The sequence below is a fragment of the Oryctolagus cuniculus genome, chromosome 7 (genome assembly GCF_964237555.1).
Source record: "Oryctolagus cuniculus chromosome 7, mOryCun1.1, whole genome shotgun sequence".
NCBI classification, from domain to species: domain Eukaryota; kingdom Metazoa; phylum Chordata; class Mammalia; order Lagomorpha; family Leporidae; genus Oryctolagus; species Oryctolagus cuniculus.
Window position 1 is genome coordinate 8,364,490 of NC_091438.1, and position 17,719 is coordinate 8,382,208.

The 17,719-nt window shown below is 58.8% G+C and overlaps 1 protein-coding gene across 1 annotated transcript in view; it reads left to right on the plus strand.

The window, feature by feature from the left end:
• Positions 1 to 17,719, plus strand: part of LHX4 (LIM homeobox 4) — a 38,869-nt gene that overhangs the window by 16,143 nt on the left and 5,007 nt on the right. Inside the window, exon 3 of the mRNA XM_002715012.5 lies at positions 15,380 to 15,582. Coding sequence (XP_002715058.1) covers positions 15,380 to 15,582 — 203 coding nt within the window. The remainder of the gene's footprint in view (positions 1 to 15,379; positions 15,583 to 17,719) is intronic.

Genomic DNA, 17,719 nt, shown 5'->3' on the forward strand with positions numbered 1-17,719 from the left:
GATGGGAGGAGCCCCCCGCCGGGCACTGCTTCTGATCGCTGGCCCCATCTTGGCCTCACCTCAGCTCTGCAGGGGATGAGGGTGGGGACCGGGGGGAGGGCCTGGTTCAGCCTTCTCCAGGGCAGCTGACAAAAGCTGTCTTTGCCCCTTCCAAAAGCACTTGCCCGCTGTCTGTCTGTCTGTCTGTCTCTCTGTGTCTCTGTCTCTGTCTCTCTTGATGCACTGGCCCCGGAGCACTTGGTCACGCCATCCTTGCCATCCTGGGGACTTTGGAGCAGGTGCTTTTGTAAAAGCATATTTATTGATTTATTCGAAAGGCAGACATACATACACCTACCCTTCCATTGGTTCACTCCCCAAATACCTGCAACAGCCAGAGCTGGGAACTGGGTACCCAGGCCGGGTCTCCCATGTGGGTAGCAGGGACAGAACTGCTTGGGCCACCGCTGGCTGCCTCCAAGGGTCTGCACTAGCAGGAAGCTGGAATGGGGAGCTGAGCAGGACTCCAAACCCAGGGCCTCCCAAGCAGCCTTGTAACTTGCACCAAATGCTCGGGGAGTTGTAGGTCTGTGCCTCAGCTCGGGGGCGGCCAGTGTCATCCCTTTGAATGACAACACGATGAAGGTGTGATGGGTGAGACTCTGCCCGGGGGCTGGCGTGTGGCTCAGCAGGTTAAGCCGCTCCCCAGGACCCTGGCATTCACTTCTGATCCAGCTCCCTGATACTACACCTGGGAAGGCAGCAGGAGGTGGCCCAACTGCGTGGGTCCCTGACACCCACTTGGGAGGCCCAGATGGAGTTCTAGGCTCCTGGCTTTGGCCTGGCCCAGCCTCAGCCATTGTGGCCATTTGGGGAGTGAACCAGCAGATGAAAGATCTCTCCCCTTCCCCCCTTCCCCCTCCTCCTCTCTCTCTGCCTTTCAAATAAATAAAAGTGATTTAAAAAAAAAAAATGACCCTGCCTGGGTTTGGACCAACTTATTGGCTGTGTACTCTTGGGAAAGTTGCCTACCTTCTCTGTGACTCAGTTTATTATCTGTAAAATGGGGTTGCTATAGTATTTCCTGTCTCAGTGTGGGATCCCAGGACTGTCCTGGGTTTTTCCTGCTGGGGTCGGGTCCACCAGACAAACACAGTTGGAGCTGTGGGTCAGGGTGGAGGGACCGCCCAGAATCTGGCTTGCACGGCAGTTGTTCTGAGACCTCTCTGCTAGGAGCCGCCCCCCAGGTCCTCAGGCCATGCCACTGGGCCCGAGCTCAGCTGCCCCAGAAACCCTGCAAGGCCTGGGGACGGTCAGCCCCCGGAGCCAGGGAGGACGGGGAGGGCTCGGGTCTCAGCGCAGACCCCAGAGCCTTGGCTGATGTGACTTTCTGAAGGTTCTGCAGCCCCTCACTGCTGGATGTGCGCCCGGGGGTGCACGTGGAAGGTGGCCCCTCCCTTTGGTTTTCTCCACCTGTGCCCCTTGCTTGTTTCTTTCTCTCTAGTTTTATGCCTGCTGCCCCTCCCACCCACGTCCTTTCTTAGTGGGCACCAAGAGTCGGCCTCTGGCTTCCTCCCTCTGGGGTGCCATGGCCAAGCACCATGGAGCTTGTGGGGGGCCTGGATGGGGTGAATTTCATTGTGTGTGTGTGTGTGTGCGTGTGCACCTGTAACCTTGGACCTGCATGAATGGCGGGCCTGGGGAAGCACGCAGGAGGGCCTGGCCCTGCAGGTTGGGCGAGCTGTCCCGGCTTCTGGGATGAGGGCACCAGCCTCAGTTTGTCCTTGTCCCCTTGGACAGCTATAACCCTGAGCTCCAGGGCCAAGGCAGGAGGCCACATCATCTTACCCTTGTGAGGACAGGGCAGGTCTGAGCCCAGGGCCCACTGCGATGCTGGCTGGTCCAGCGGGCAGGTCAGGGCAGCCTGTGGGGTCCAGGCAAAGCCTCCCTTAAACTGCTAGCATTGCCCCAGGGCCTGTCTGGTGTGTGGGCCCTGACGGGCTGGCTGTGGGTTTGGGAAAGGAAAAGGAGGTGGCAGGGAGGGCGACAGCAGCCCTGGGGTCTCCCTGGGCCCAGGAGGGGTCCAGAGCACGGGCACAGGCTAGGGAACAAGTAGCACAGACTCACGAGTGGAGATTACAGCTCCTCGCCCAGGCTGGGGCTCACCCCACCATGCCCTTCATGTGGGTCCTTTGTGGGGCTTGCCCTGTGGTACCCTCCTGATGGCCCCTCCACCCCCATCACCTCTCAGCAACCCACCAGCCTTCCCGACGCATCCTACCTCACAGCTCGCTGCTTCACGGGCTCCCTTCTGCCTGCAGAATGTTCTAGAAACACGAGTGCCGGCAGAGCACGTCCGGTCCCAGGCCACCGCCTTCCTTGGGCACTGGACTCCCAGTGGCTGGATGCTCCCTGTGCCCAGGCCTGCTCCGCACATCCCCCCCTCTGCGGCCTGGCCCTGGCTGCTTCACCCTCCAGGGACAGTGGCCACTCCCTCCAGGGCTGTGCATCTTGCCACGGCTGCCCAGAGCCAGCTCGCGGTGCTGGGGGTCCCCATGGAGGCATGGTCCCCGCTCGCTTCTCTTTCCGGGTCATCGGCACACTCTGCTCTGTTTTGCTCACGTCTCCTGCACCTGTTTCAGCTCCTTGCTGGCCTGAGGAAAAGGCCTGTGTGTTATTCATGGTTCCGTCCCCTGCGTAAGCACCTGGCCCTGAGCCCTGTCTGCGGGCTGTTGCTGAGTTTGGTGGAACAAGGAGTAAATTACAGAACGAATCTACCAGCGCGTGGGCAACAGCGTCTGTGTCTTGCTGCCTCTGCTAGGCCCAGGCCATTCCCCAGGGCTGCCCTGCTTCATAGAGTGGCCTCTCTCAGGGCCCCGCCCTTCCTAGAGCGGGGGAGCTGGCCACAGGCTTGGTGCTGAATCCAGGCCGCCAGCCCCGGGACGGGGCACTGTGTGAGGGGAGTGTAAAGCCAAGTGATCATCCCCGCTGCCCACAGGGGCCAGTTGGCCATGGACAGTGAGTGCCTTTCAAGTCCCCAGAGGGGACACTGACTTGCGGTCTCCCCCAGCTTCCGAGGCCGTGGCTGTTGGTTCAGGAAGGCACAGCTGCAGGCCCCGACCCAGGTGAGGACAGGGAGGGCTGGCTGTCCAGGTCGGGGTGGCTGTCCAGAGTTGGGGTGGCTGCCCAGGTCGGGGTGGCTGTCCAGAGTCGGGGTGGCTGTCCAGGTCGGGGTGGCTGTCCAGAGTCGGGCTGGCTGTCCAGAGTTGGGGTGGCTGCCCAGAGTTGGAGTGGCCTTGCCTCCCCTATCCCAGGGGTCTTAGGACCCATTGCCCACTTGGAGCTCAGGGGCAGCTGCTTCCCATTACTGATCATTAAATGTCACCGGGTACCTGCCTTCAGATGGGACATTGAAAGCCCCCCCGGTGGGGATGCTGTGAGCAGAGGGGGCAGGAGGGTGCAGGAGGAGGTGGTACCATCCCTGGAACCCATGGTTCTCCCTGGTCTCACGCTCAGCTGTGGAAGCCACCCTCTGGCAGCCAAGGGAGTGGGCCAGCAGGGGCCATATACCAGGGCGTTGCCAAAGGGTTGTGGAGAAACCGAATTGAGAGGAAAGTTCATTTTGGTGCAAAATTTTTTTGAGAATTGTGTATAATCTTTATATAATATGCATTCTCATGAACTTTCTGAAGACTTCTCATGGATTTAAATTTTCAAAAAAGATTTAATTTGAAAGGCAGAGTTAGAAAGAGAGAGAGAGAGAGAGAGAGATATCTTCCATCTAGTGGTTCACTTCCCAAATGGCCAAAACTGCTGGGGCTGGGCCAGGAGCCAGGAGCCTCTTCTGGATCTCTCATGTGGGTACAGGGGCCCAAGCACTTGGGCCATCTTCCGCTGCTTTCCCAGGCACATTCGCAGGGAGCTGCATAGGAAGTGGAGCAGCTGGACTTGAACTGGTGCCCATATGGGATGCCAGTGTCACAGGCAGTGGTTTTGCCCATTATGCCACCATGCCAGCCCAGCCCCTCAATTTTTAGAAAAATATTTATTTATTTATTTGAAAGCCAGAGTTACAGAGAAAGAGAGAGCAAGAGACAAAGCTGGATAGATCTTCCATCTGCTGATTCATTCCCCAAATAGCCCATGGCCAGGCCGAAGCCAGGTGCTTCATCCGGGTCTCTCACGTGAGTACAGCGGCCCAAACACTGCTGCTTTCCCCAAGTCCTTAGCAGGGAGCCAGGTCAAAAGTGGAGCACCTGGGACTTGAACCCGCGTCCATAAAGGACGTCAGCATCACAGGCTGTGGCTTAACCTGCTCTGCCACAGTGCTGGCCCCTCGGTATCTTTTTTCCACCAAAATAAACTTTCCTTTCAATTCTGTTTTCCATGAACTTTTTTTTTTTTTTTTTTTTTTTTTTTAGTATTTTATTTATTTGAGAGGTAGAGTTGCAGAGAGAGAGAGAGAGTGAGATTGATTGATTGATCTTCCATCTGTTGGTTCACTCCCCAAGTGGCCACAGTGGCCTCAGAGCTGGGCTGATCCGAAGCCAGGAGCCAGGAGCTTCTTCCAGGTCTCCCACGTGGGTGCAGGGGTCCCTACCGCTTGTGCCATCTTCTGCTTTCCCAGCTGGATGGGAAGAGGAGCAGCCGGGACATGAACCAGTGCCCATATGGGATGTCAGTGCTGCAGGTGGAGGCGTAGTCTACCGTGCCACAGTGCCGGCCCCTCCATGAACTCTTTGAAGGAGCCTCCTACCTGCATTGAAGGTTAAAAATGCTCTCAGTTGCAGGGTTGGAGTAACCTGGGTCAGGGCCAGGGAGGGCCCCTTCCCCATGCTCCTTGCAGGCAAAGGGAAAGAAGAAAGAACAGGTTCATTTCTTTTCTCTCTCTTTTTTTTAAAGATTTATTTACTTGAAAGTCAGTGTTAACACACAGAGAGAAGGAGAGGCAGAGAGGCAGAGAGAGAGAGAGAGGGAGGGAGGGAGGGAGGGAGGTAGGTGTCTTCCATTTGCTAGTTCACTCCCTGGATGGCCACAACCGCTGGAGCTGAGCCAATCTGAAGCCAGGAGCCAGGAGATTCCCTGGCTCTCCCACGTGTGTGCAGGGGCCCAAGCACTTGGGCCATCTTCTACTGCTTTCCCAGGCCATAGCAGAGAGCCAGATCAGAAGTGGAGCAGCTGGGACTTGAACCGGTGCCCACAGCGGATGCCAGCACTGCAGGCGATGGCTTTACCTGCCACGCCACAGCACCAGCCCCGAGCAGGTTTATTTCTGATACCAGCTCTGTAGCCCTGTTCAGAGGCAGGGCAGATCAGTTGCGTGGTTCTAAGCTCTTGGCTCTGTATTTTAATCTCTGCTCACAACAAGGGGCAGGGCCACTGCTTTGCACAGTTTGGGGGGGCCGTCCCCTGTTGCACGGCTGTGACTTCTGCAATGTGAAGGGTGCCCCTTGGAAGGGGGTGCAGGGAGGACTAGGGAAAGGAGGAGGTGGGGCCTCTCAGAGTTGCCGGGTGGGGGACGTGGTGATCCTGGTGACTGGCAGCAGAGGGCGGTGTTGGCGTGCACACAGCCGGAGAAAGAAGTATTGTTGGGAGGTTGTACGCTGTGGTTGTTGCACTGTCCTTTGGGGGCTGCCGGCCTCTGTCGTTGACTGCCTTTTGCTGTTCTTTGTTGGTTTTGTTTCGTGGGTGCTTGGCTGGCCTTTCTTCGGAGGAAATAAATTCCCAGGCCCACAGGAGAGGCATGCGTTGGCGGCTGCAGCCCAGTGGGCTGTGTGTTCTGCACCCGCCCTGGGAGGCGCTGAGGCCTCAAGAGAGCCCGCTTCCCATGCAGGGGCCGTTCCAACGCCTGACGCAGCTTCAGGTTGCGAGCTGAAGGCCAGCAGCTCCTTGGGAGCACTTGCTGGGCGGGTCCTTTCCATCCGTGTGGTCTAGCGGGTCCCAGGTCCTGTATCTTGTTGGAAAGGGGGCAGGGTCTGGGTGAGTAGGGTCTGGGAGTGGCCTCCCGGGTCTCTCCTCATGACCACTGAGTTCCTGGGAGGAGACCTGGCAGCAGCCTTAAAGGCAGGGCGCGGACAGCACAGGCTCGCTGTTCCCGGAGCTGAGTTTGAGTGCTGGCCGCATCAGTGGCCTGCTGGGCGCCCTCAGGCCAGTTCCTCAACATCTCTGAGCACCCGGGTCCTTGGGAAACATGGGACTTGTAATTGCATCTGCTGGAGAACTGGCCTGCCACAGAGGAGCACTTGGCCACAGGAGCCACTTGGTGAGCAGGGTGCTTGGTGGAGGCAGACGTCTGTCCTGTGTTTCGTGAGTGGTTTATCAGGAGGCAAGCAACGAGGCCTTTCCGAACCCCAGTCGCTGGTGGGTCCTTGCAGAAAAAGGAAATGAAGGAAGAGCAGGTTTATTTCTGATGCCCGCTCCGTAGCCCTGTTCAGAGGCAGGGCAGATCAGTCGCGCGGTTCTCAGTTCTTGGCTCTGTATTTTTTTTTATTTTTTATTTTTATTTTTTGACAGGCAGAGTGGACAGTGAGAGAGAGAGAGAGAGAAAGGTCTTCCTTTGCCGTTGGTTCACCCTCCAATGGCCGCCGCGGCCGGCGCGCTGCGGCCGGCGCACCGAGCTGATCCGATGGCAGGAGCCAGGAGCCAGGTGCTTCTCCTGGTCTCCCATGGGGTGCAGGGCCCAAGCACCTGGGCCATCCTCCACTGCGCTCCCTGGCCACAGCAGAGAGCTGGCCTGGAAGAGGGGCAACCGGGACAGAATCCGGCGCCCCGACCGGGACTAGAACGCGGTGTGCCGGCGCCGCTAGGCGGAGGATTAGCCTAGTGAGCCGCGGCGCCGGCCTGGCTCTGTATTTTAATCTCTGCCCATAATCAAGGAGCAGGGCCGCTGCTTTGCACAGCTTGGGGGTGGTCCCTGCACAGGCTGTGTGACTTCTGCAGTGCGCAGGCTGCCCCCTGGAGGGGGGTCCCAGGAGGCACAGGGAAACGGGCAAGCTCACCCTCCCTCATGAGCTGCAAAGATGTGTCCAGTGCGTGCCCAGGGGTTTTGAAAATCTGCATCTCGGGTTTCTGGTCCTGAGGTGTGGCCAGGTGACCCGCAGCCCCGGAGAGCCAGGCTGGGCGACTTCTCCTGGCCTCCTCCGGTTGCCCAGAGCTGCTCAGTCGGGAGCGGGGAGGCCGGCAGAGGGGGCAGGGCAGCAGGCGCACGATAGACACGCCGGGTTGATTTGCACAACGATTCGGGGAACAAGCCAGCCATTGACTCTGATATGAAAACAGACATAGGCAGAGACTCGGAGGTTGCTGCCAGCCAGAGGCTGCCTGTGTGGATGGTAGGCGTCACCATGCCCCCAAGACTCTGGTGGGACTGGGGGGGAGGTGCCATGTGGCTGGGGAGCTGGGTGGGTCCCTCTCCCTGCCAGCCAGTCTCCAGGCGGCGAGGCTGGCGACCAAGGGCAGGTGGGCAGTGTCCAGGGTAGGGAAGGCAGGCCCGGCCTGCAGAGTCGGTGTTGTGACCCCGGGGCATTCGACCCCAATGGGCCTTGCTCCGTCCTCTGTGCACCGGGCGTAAAGTCCTTGGTGTTTCTGTTCTCTGAGGATTGAGCAGGAGGAAGCCAGCGCTTAGCCGCCGTCACCGCTGGCAGCTGTTTGGGTTGGGTTGTGATGATCTGCACACAAATGCACAAGCACACGCGCCCACATGCACAAGCACACGCACACACATGCACACGTGCACGCTCACACACGCACTGCTCTCGCCAAATATGCTTCAGGAAGCCACAGAGGGCGGGCCTCTCTGATGTGTGACTTCCCATAATTTCCCAGTGGTTTATAGTCCAATTCCCTCGCCAAGCAAAGTCAACCTTTTAAGGTAGCAATCAGAGGGTGTAGACGGTGGGCGTGCTGGGGACATCTGTAAGAGTCAGACCCCCTGGCGGGCGGCGGGCCCACACGCATTTGTGCCGGCTGGAATCAGCGTGGAGCAGTCACTCAGCCGGGCACTGATGAGGCTGCGGTGACCTCTCTGCCCACCCTCTTGGAGCTGGCCCTGGGCGGAGCCCCTGGCCTCCGTGGCAGCCGCATCTCAAGGATTTTCCTGGCTTGGCGCATTCTGTTGGGAGCCAGACAGTTGCAATCAGGCAGAGAATCTGGGCTGTGGGACTGCGGTTACGTAAGGTGGGGTCCGGTCCTGAGCTGCAAGAGGTGGGCGGCGTCCTCCCCAGCCAAACTCATTAATGAGGCTCAGCCCGCCCTGGCCACTCAGGCGCCCCATCCTGGGATGCCGCCCGTGCTGTGTCCGCACCTCCACACCCCTGGGAGCTCTCAGCGCCGTCTCCCTTTCCCTCCCCAGCCAGCCTCTCCTTCCCACCAAGCCCATCTCTGCCCGCCGTCCCCTTGGCCGCTGGAGAGGTCTGGGCTCAGTGCCCAGGGCCCGTGTTCTAGCTCAGCTTCGTCTCCCACTGGTTAAGGTCAGAGGGAAAACTAAGCCGACCGGCAAGGGTGGTATAAATGAGAGAATGCCCATGCAGTGCCCGGTGCGTGTTATGTGCACGATGCCTGTTTTGGAAACATGAGGCAGGAGACAGGACTCTGCAGAGGAGGCCAGTCCTGCTGGTCCCATTGTCTCTGGGAAGCGGGGGAGACTGGTGGCCAAAGGGGAGGGAGAGTTGGGCCCTGTCCGGTTTTCTGCCACTCAGCTCGCTGTGTGACCTAGGGCAAGTCACTGCCTGTCTCTGGGCCCCAACTTCCTCCTCTGTTGGCCAAAGTCTCTGGTTCTAATACTTTCCCAGTTGCCTTCCCCTCATAATACGGAATGCTCTTTAAAAATAAAAAAGCATTGTGTCTTTAAAAATAGCAAGCAAGTCACAGGTCGCTGCAGGCAGCTCTGAGGGCCAGGGAAGTGTCTGTGTGCTGGTGACAGGTGTCCCCGCTTTCCAAGGCTCTCCTGAGCTCTGGCGCATGACCCTGGTGTGTGTGTGTGTGTGTGTGTGTGTGTGTGCGTGCGTGTGCAATGGAAGCCAACCGCTCTCGGCAGAACTTTATGCGCCCGTGACATGGCCGTGGCCTCGGAGTGGGCGGTGATATATGTTGGAAATATTGGTACATACAGTAACAGTAAATATCAGCCACACACCTGTCAAGTGTGGTGATGGATAAAAGAAATACATGTGGGGAGGTGTCAGCCGGGGGGAAATATACAGCCTGCGGTAAATCAGCGCCAAGCAATTAAAGCAGAAAATCAAGTTATGCAGTATTTTGTTTGCTCCGGTTGGCGCACGGCACCATGGCAGCTCCCAGCCATGGGAGGACGGCACAGGCTTGGGCTGGTCCCCGCCGACTGCCTTCCAGTGACCCCGAGTAAGGGAGGCAGGCAGCCCTGGGAGTGCGCACTGGGCTCAGATCCCGACTGCACGCTTCATGGCTACGAGGCCTCAGTTTCCCCATCTAAAAGTGGGAAGTGCGTAACAGGTGTTTATGAGGGGTGGGGGCGATGGCCACTTGCGTATTTACTCAGCATGTGTCCCAGGCCCGGCAGTGCTGGAGGTGGGAGCTTCAGCAGTGAGCAGAGAGATACAGGCCCTGCTGGGGGTCGGGGGGGGGCCTTCTGGAGAGGGGGCAATGACAGACAAGCAGGGCACGCGCTGCGCCCCCGTTGAGAGCATGCTCTGGTGGCAGTGGGAGTGGTGATCAAGGAGTGTCCCCCTGAGAAGGTGACATTGAGGGGACAGGGTAGAGAAGGCAGAAGCAAGCGGTGCAGGGTCCGGGGACAGAGGAGGCAGCCAGGGGCCGCTGTGCTGGGGTTGCTGTGAGCAGAGCCGAGCGCTGGGAGTGGGCTTGGAAGGGGAGCGAGGGGCTGAAGGCCACAGGGCCCTGTGGGTTGTTCACTGACCTTGACTCTGATTGAGAGGGCCCCCCAGCAAGCTTTGAGTGGGTGTGTGCAAGGGGGTGGCCGCCGTGTGTGGGACAGACTGTGGGCACGGGGCTGCAGCCAGGAGCCCCGCAGAGGCAGCCGTGGGGGTGTGAGATGTCCGACGCCTGCTATGCTTCTGGGGGATTCGCACACAGAGATTTGGAGTGAGGTGCAAGATCTTGGCCTGAGCAATTGGCGGAACCAAGTGGGCAGCCGGGGGAAGAGGTGTGGGCCAGGGAGGAGAGGCGGCCGCAGCCCCAGCCCCAGCCCCAGCCCCAGCCCCAGCCGGAGCTGCACCAGGAGCAGGGCCTGTGGCCAGGAGCCCGTGTGGCTGGAAGGTCTGGGCGGGTGGGAACTGATCCTGGGCTTGGTCATGCCCTGGACGCGGGTACCTTGGCCGAGTGCCAGTTGGGTTTGCACTGGCAGGGCTGTGCACCACCCCGGGGGTGGATTCAGACGCCTGGGAGCCACCCCCAGGGACTCTGCTCTGCAGCCAGGGAGCAGAGGTGGGTGGTGGCTGGAGGAAGAGGCGCGGTCAAGAGAGGGTGTTTTAAGTGGCAGAAATAGTAGGCTGCCGGGAGCCTATTACTGATGACGGAGGCGAAGAGGCCGGATGCTAGGAGGATCCGAGTGGGTGAGAAAGGTGTGCTCTGGGACTTGGACTTGGACTTGGACAGGAGCTACCACCGCAGGGAGCCCAGGGAGGCACAGGTGCTGGGGCAACAGGAAGCCGGCCGGCCACGAGGCTGGGGCTGGAGGCAGAAGGTCGGGAGGCAGCAGTGTGTTGTGATTTCGCCCCCATGTGGCAGCTCCTGGTGACGCCTGGCAGAGAGTGGCTAAGGATCATGGAGGCGGGGACGCTCAGGAGAGGGTAGAGGGCCACCAGCCAGGAGCCTGTGTCGCCGAGGACTGAGAGCCATGAGGCTGTGGCCGGGGTTCCTGAGGGCGACTGTTCAGGGAGACACACAGTAGGTGCTTGGGGATTGGAGCGGCCTTCCTGAGTAGCGCCTTGGTGACCAAAGTGTGGTCACCTTACGTGAGTCTGACCACGGGACAGAACTTAGAGATGTGCCAGATATCGGTGGTGGAGGGTGTATGGTTCTTGAAGCTTCTGTACTTGCAGGGCCTGCCTGTTGCTGTCAAGTTCATCCCCGCCCCCGGGGGTGGCCCAGCCAGGCCCGCTGAGGGTAGATAACAGGACACAGCTCAGGCCGGCACTGGAGCAGAGGCTGAGACGCGGCACCAGACCTGGCTGCCTCTCTGGAAGGCTGCGATGTCTCAGGCGCTGCCCCGGGCCAGCCCGGGGAGCGGGGCAGTGGTGTGCAGGTCCCGGGGGCGGGGGGGACGTTGGGAGAACGCACCTGGGGGTGGAGTTCTCCCTGGGCAAGGCCAGCATTGCAGGCTGGGAGCTCTGTGCTCAGGGGCTCAGAGCCCCTCTAGTCAAGTTCAAGTCTAGGGTGACGAGTGTGACAGTGACATGGGGGGGGGGGCGGACAATTCCACGTTCAGGAAGCAGAGGGTCTCGGTTTGTCCTGGGCCTCAGGACCCTTCTGAGGAAAGCTCCGGGGGGCAGTGCAGGAGGGAGTCAAGTGCCGGTCCTTCCCTCCCCACTCCTGCGCGCGCTGTAACAAGCAGTTTGCTCATTTGCTCACTGGTTCATTCATTCATTTGGTCTTTTTTTTTTTTTTTTTAAGATTATTTATTAGAGAGGCAGAGTTACAGAGAAAGAGAGAGAGGTCTTCCATCCGATGGTTCACTCCCCAAATGGCTGCAATGGCTGGAGCTGGGCTAATCCAATTCCAGGAGCCGGGGCTTCCTCCGGGTCTCCCACATGGGTGCAGGGGCTCAAGGACCTGGGCCATCCTCCACTGCTTTCCCAGGCCACAGCAGAGAGCTGGACAGGAAGTGGAGCAGCCAGGACTGGAAGCGGTGCCCATATGGGCTGCCAGCACTGCAGGTGGCCCCCATTCACTGGGTCTTTGTTGCTGCCTGCAGGGATGAGGAGAATTCTCGGTGGTGGTGTTCAGCTGGGGGGTGGGGGGTGGGGATAACACGGTGCCTGGGCCGGTGCTTCCCGGCAGGTTCCTCGCCGCTTTGGATCAGCTCCAGCTGCCTTCCTGGGGGAGGCTGGCTGTCCCTGGAGTCAGTGGGGGCTCAGTGACAGGTGGAAGGACTGCCGCAGTGGGGAGTCCCTTCCTGGCCAGGGGCCTGTGGCTGTGTTGCTGCTGCTGCCCTGGGAAGCAGCCACATTCCCGGGTCTACTTCCCTGGGACTCGGGCTGGTCTCCGATCTAGGAGCTCGAGGACAGTGTCGTCATCACGTCCGCGTCGTCCGAGGACGGCTCCCGAACGGGTCCCATGGCTCTGACTGCAGGTGGGGCGGGGGTGCTCCACAGGCCCGGGCCAGGTCGGGGGGATGCCCCATGGGCTTCTGGGGTGCAGGGGGCCCCCTCGGCCAGGGTCCTGCTGGCCGTGCTCCAGGGGAGAAAGGTAATGAGGAGCGACTTCCACTTACCATCGGTATAAATCCCACAATCAGGAAAATTGCTTCAATTGCTAAGAAACGCTGGTGGGCAAGTCCATTTATTTTTCATTTTTCTTGTGCACTTGCCACCCGCGTGCATGAATCACTGTCGGTCTGCAGATTAAATTTATACCCCGTTATCTTTCATGTCTCTGGTGCTCGGGTGTCTACTGGGCTCCTGGCTTCTGAAAGCCGCATCTGCTTTTAACAGGGAGAGATGTGGCCCCCTTGTGGGAGGGGCCGCTGGTGGAGGTCTTCGCTCTGTTCCCAGGGTGGGGGTGGGGTCTCCCTTCAAGCCCTCTTGCCTCAATTCTGCACCCCTGTGTTTTGGCCGCCAGGGTAGGGTTTGACTTTTGGGGAAGTCTCTTCTCTCAGGTCTCTTCCGTCCCAGCATTTTGAGCAAAAGGTTAGAACTTGACCTTGGGATTTGGGTGGTCCAGTGGGAGGGTCTGCAGTGAGTGTGGGGACGTCAGTTCAGAGACAGGGCACGCTCTCGTCTGCTAGTTCACTGCCCAAATGCCCATGGTAGCTAGAACTGGGCTGGGCCGGGAACTCAATCCAGGTGTGCCACGTGGGTGACAGGAACCCATCACCTGCTGCCTCCCAGGGTCTGCTTTAGCACGAAGCTGGAGTTGGAAGTGAAGCCGTGGCATGGACCCAAGCCCTCTGATGTAGGATGCAGGCACCTGCACCGCTGGGCTAAACACCTGCCATGTGTTGTTTCACTCCAACACTTGCCTGGTGTGTTCGCCAGGACTGGGTAGGAAAAGGCCTTTTGTAAACCTTGCCTGCTAATGCAGATGCAGCCTGCCTTTCTCTTTGTTCTCCAAGCGCACGCACGCACGCACGCACGCACAGGCTGGATGGGGCACCTGCCTCCCTCCCTCTGTGGTACAGGTGATGGGGCAGGGCCAGAGACGGGAAGTCTGGTTCTCACCGTGCTTTGTTCCACCTTCAGAGTTAACCCTCTCCCTGTGTGCCCTCTGGAAGCATGCTTCTTTATTCACTGATTTCTTTATTTTCTTCATTTGAGAAACAAGGGGAAAGGGAGAGAGAGAGAGAGAGAGAGAGAATCTCCCATCTGGTGCTGGCTCTGTAGTGGGTAAAGCCGCCACCTGCAGTGTCAGCATCCCATATGGGCGATGGTTCATGTTCTGGCTGCTCCTCTTCCGATCCAGCTCTCTGCTGTGGCCTGGGAAAGCAGTGGAGGATGGCCCAAGTCCTTGGGCCCCTGCACCCATGTGGGAGACCTGGAAGAAGCTCCTGGCTCCTGGCTTCGGATCGGTGCAGCTCCGGCTGTTATGGCCATCTGGGGAGTGAACCAGCAGATGGAAAACCTTTCCCTCTGTCTCTCCCTCTCTTTGTCTGGAACTCTACCTCTCAAACAAATAAATCTTTTAAAAAAATCAGTCTACCATCCACTGCTTCGTTCTCCAAAAGCCTGCAACAACTCTGGCTGGGCCAGGTCAAAGCCAGGAGCCAGAAAATCATCTGAGTTTCCCACATGGGTGGCAGAGACCCAAGAAACCTGAGCCATCCATCTCTCACTGCCTCCCATAGTGCACAGTAGCAGGAAGCTGGACTTGGAAGTGGAGCTGGCACTTGAACCCACACACTCCAGTAGGGGATATGGGAGTCCCAAGCTGTGGCTTAATGCCTGCACCAAATGCCCACCCCCAGGGTAGGATTTTGAACAACGTGGCAGGGTGGGGGGTTCACATCCCATCCTGAACCTCAGGCTAAGGACTCCTCCCACACACCCACGCTACCTGAAGATGGCTCAGCCCCCTCATCCCTCAGCACCTCCTGTCCTCCTAGCAGAAGAAGAGACGCTCCTGGCTCTTGGAGGGTTACCCATTGTAGACACAAAGGCTTCCCTTTCTCTGGGACCCCCGACAGGGGCTCCGGAAGCCCCAGCTGGCCACGCTCACCGCGGCCCCCTCCCGCCCTCGGCAGGTATCATTACTGCGTGCAGAGACCCATCATTCGGCATTAATCTGGGATTCATCATGATAGCCGTGACCATAATTAATTTATTTGGTATTAATGTGGATGAAATATGTACTGTCCTTTCAGGGGAAATCAGGCTGCCTATAAGCATTAGTTAAAAGGACCATTAAAATCAAACCGTCCCCAGATCCATTAGGCGAAGTCTCTCATCCTGAAGAAGATAAAGTTCTGCTGTGTGAAATGTCATGAATAATTAGGTTGATTGCTGTTTTAAACTCTGCCCCTGCCTCCCCGGCCTCCGCCTCCCGCCTGGGGCGGGGCGGGGCCCCACAGCAAGCACCCCTCCCCACCGCACCCCTGCGGCCCCCTGGTTGCCCTCCTGCCTTATACGGGGTGTCCGTGTGACCACAGTGGGCTTCTGGGCACCCGACAATCCCTTCTGTTTGTCTGTTTCCCCTTCCTTCCCAGCCTTAGTACTGCTGGCTCCAAGAGCTCTGCACACTTCTGGCCTCCAGGATGTGCAGGGGCGGGGCACACCCGCCCACCTGCCTCGCAGGCCACCACTTCCTGGGCTGTGCATGGGGGTGGGGGTGTCGTGGGGGGCCTCTGTGCGTGCCCCCTGCAGGGAGAGGCTCAGAAGAGGAAGGCAGCAGAAGAGCCAGGCTCTGCCCATGGAGGGCTTTGACCTTGGCTGTGGGGCGCTGGTGCGGTCACCGACAGCGCTGTCTCCTTCCACGCGAGTCCCGGGCCTCTTCCTGCGGGAGTGCGTGAAGAGGTGCGGTGAGGCTGAGCAGGCAGGAGGTGGAGGGCGGAGCCTACCGCCCTGGGAGCTACAGGGTGCTTGCCAGGGCCCTGGACTATGAGCTAGGGGAGAGGCCCTGGCGGCCCTGGTTCTGACCCAGCCCCTCCTGCGTGAGCGCAGAGCCAGCGGGAGGCAGAGAGGCCCGCCTGGTGGGCCCCAGCGGCTGGGGAGTGGCACGGGAGGCCGTCACCCTGACCCTCTGGTGCTGCCCCCAGGCGCTTCGGCACGAAATGCACGGCCTGCCAGCAGGGCATCCCCCCGACCCAGGTGGTCCGCAAGGCGCAGGACTTCGTCTACCACCTGCACTGCTTCGCCTGCATCATCTGCAGCCGGCAGCTGGCCACGGGTGACGAGTTCTACCTCATGGAGGATGGGCGGCTGGTGTGCAAGGAGGACTACGAGACAGCCAAGCAGAACGGTAAGCGCTCGGTGCACCTGCTGCTGCAGACCCCAGTGCGGGTGGTGCCCGAGTCCCTGGCCCCTGCTGGCCCACGGCCTCTGCCGGAGCTCTGCGGAGAGTTATTCCTGAAAACTGCTGAGGCCTGGGGCCAGTGTGGGCCCCGAGAGTGGCCCGGTCTCCCAGGCTGGAGGCAGTGCTGCGGCAGCCAGGGGCCTCCTCTCCCGCCATCCCCGCGCTCTGGCCTCCCCGGGTGGACGGAGGACTTTGCTGGCCTTCCTCCGGACATCCTAGCCTCAGCCAACTCATACTGCTGCCCCCACGTGCTCATCTACTCTGGCTCCAAGCTGGGGCTCTGGGGTCAGGCATGCTGTCACAGAGAGCAGGTGGACCCCGATGCTCCCCTCCAGACGGTGTGAGCTGCCCCAGGCCCTCGGCTGATTCTCACTGTCAGAGACCTCCTTTGCACCCAGAATGCTCTCGGCCTGGCACTTCCTGGTGCTGTGGACAGCTCAGTAGAGAAGGGTGATGAGCGTGGCCTTGTCCTAATCTAGCTGGGGAGGCAGGAGGGACTCCGTGGGCCCCACAGCTGTTAGCGAGGAGCATTTGCACCAGAGCAGAATTCTGAAGGACAAAGGATGCCGGGATTTGGCATCTGCGGCTCGGTGGGCGTCCCTGTGAACTTGGACATCCCCTGGCGAGCCGTGTGACTGGCTGAGCCGGGGCTGCTCAGCTGTGTTTGGGGAGAACATGGGGCTGCCCCCTGGGGTTTGAATAGGGAACGGCCTGTGAAAAGGGTGTCATTTAAGGAAAAGACCCGGTGGGAGAGAAATGCAAACTGGCAGGTGAGGTCAAAGCAGCTGCAGGTGTCTGGTGTTGTCCCCAGGTGCCCACCCCCCCAACCCCAGCCATCCCTGGCTGGCAACAGGCCCTCGGTGCACAGCGCACGTCTGTCTGTGTGGGATGTTTGTTCTTTCGTGTTGTCCCAGCTCCTCCTCGCTGCTTCTTCAGTGTCTCGGTTCCTTCCCTTGAGCTAAACAAAGGATCTGATGTCAGCCATTTGCACCTCCGTGGGACTCATTTTGTTCGTTATTTCTGTCTCCCTGGGTATTTGCATTTCCAATATAATGAGGTTGCATTTGATGCCAGGGACAAGTTCTTGGAGACCCTGCATAATTCAAAACTCACATCTTTTAAGACTGATTTTCCCACGGGAATTAATGTGAAAAGTCGTGGGGGAGGGGTGTGGTCTAGACGCACATAAATGCGTAGCCAGGAAGCGCATCTTTGCCGTAATGCTGCTTTTTATTTTCTCAGCATTATCTCTCCTACCTGGCAGAAGGCTCTCTCCTAAATTAACAGCCCGGGGCAGCATGGTCGCCGCTGGGCCTTCCTCATAGCGTTTTTATCACATTCCACTTCCGTACCAAGGGTATTGATTTTTGGGTACATTTTTCAGCACGGCACTGCCACCGCTACTTAATGAACACTTGGATGACATTGTTATAGGATATAAAACAGATTTTAAATTATAATAACAGTGAATGTTAAAATAACAGCACGGTAGTCCCATGATCACCAGAACGTGCCATGCATGTGACGGCCACCCACCAGGGCGCCGGGTCCTATGCCAGTGGCGCCGCCCTCAGCTGTCGGGGAAAGAACTTCTAACTCATGAGGCCAACCTGTTTTGAAATTAGTTGATTATGAATTTCAGCATTTGTGGTGGCTTCAGTATTTCACATTGTACACAGAAAGACTGTGAACAATTTTCTGAAGGGTATGAAGGTACTTCAAGAAGATCCTAGAAAAGCAGGGTTTAAAGACCCATTTACTGGGGCCATTGCAGCGGTACAGCAGGTAAAGCCGCCATCTGCAGTGCCGGAATCCCATACGGGTGTCTGTTCAAGTTCTGGCTGCTCCACTTCCCATCCAGCTCTCTGCTAAAAGTCCGGGAAGGCAGTGGGAGATGACCCAAGTCCTTGGGCCCCTGCACCCACGTAGAAGACCTGGAAGAAGCTCCTGGCTCCTGGCTTCGGATAGGCGCAGCTCTAGCCATTGTGGCCACTGAGAATGAACCAGCAGATGGAAGACCTCTCTGCCTCTCCTTCTCTCTCTCTGACTCTGACCTTCAAATAAATAAATCTTATAAAAAAGA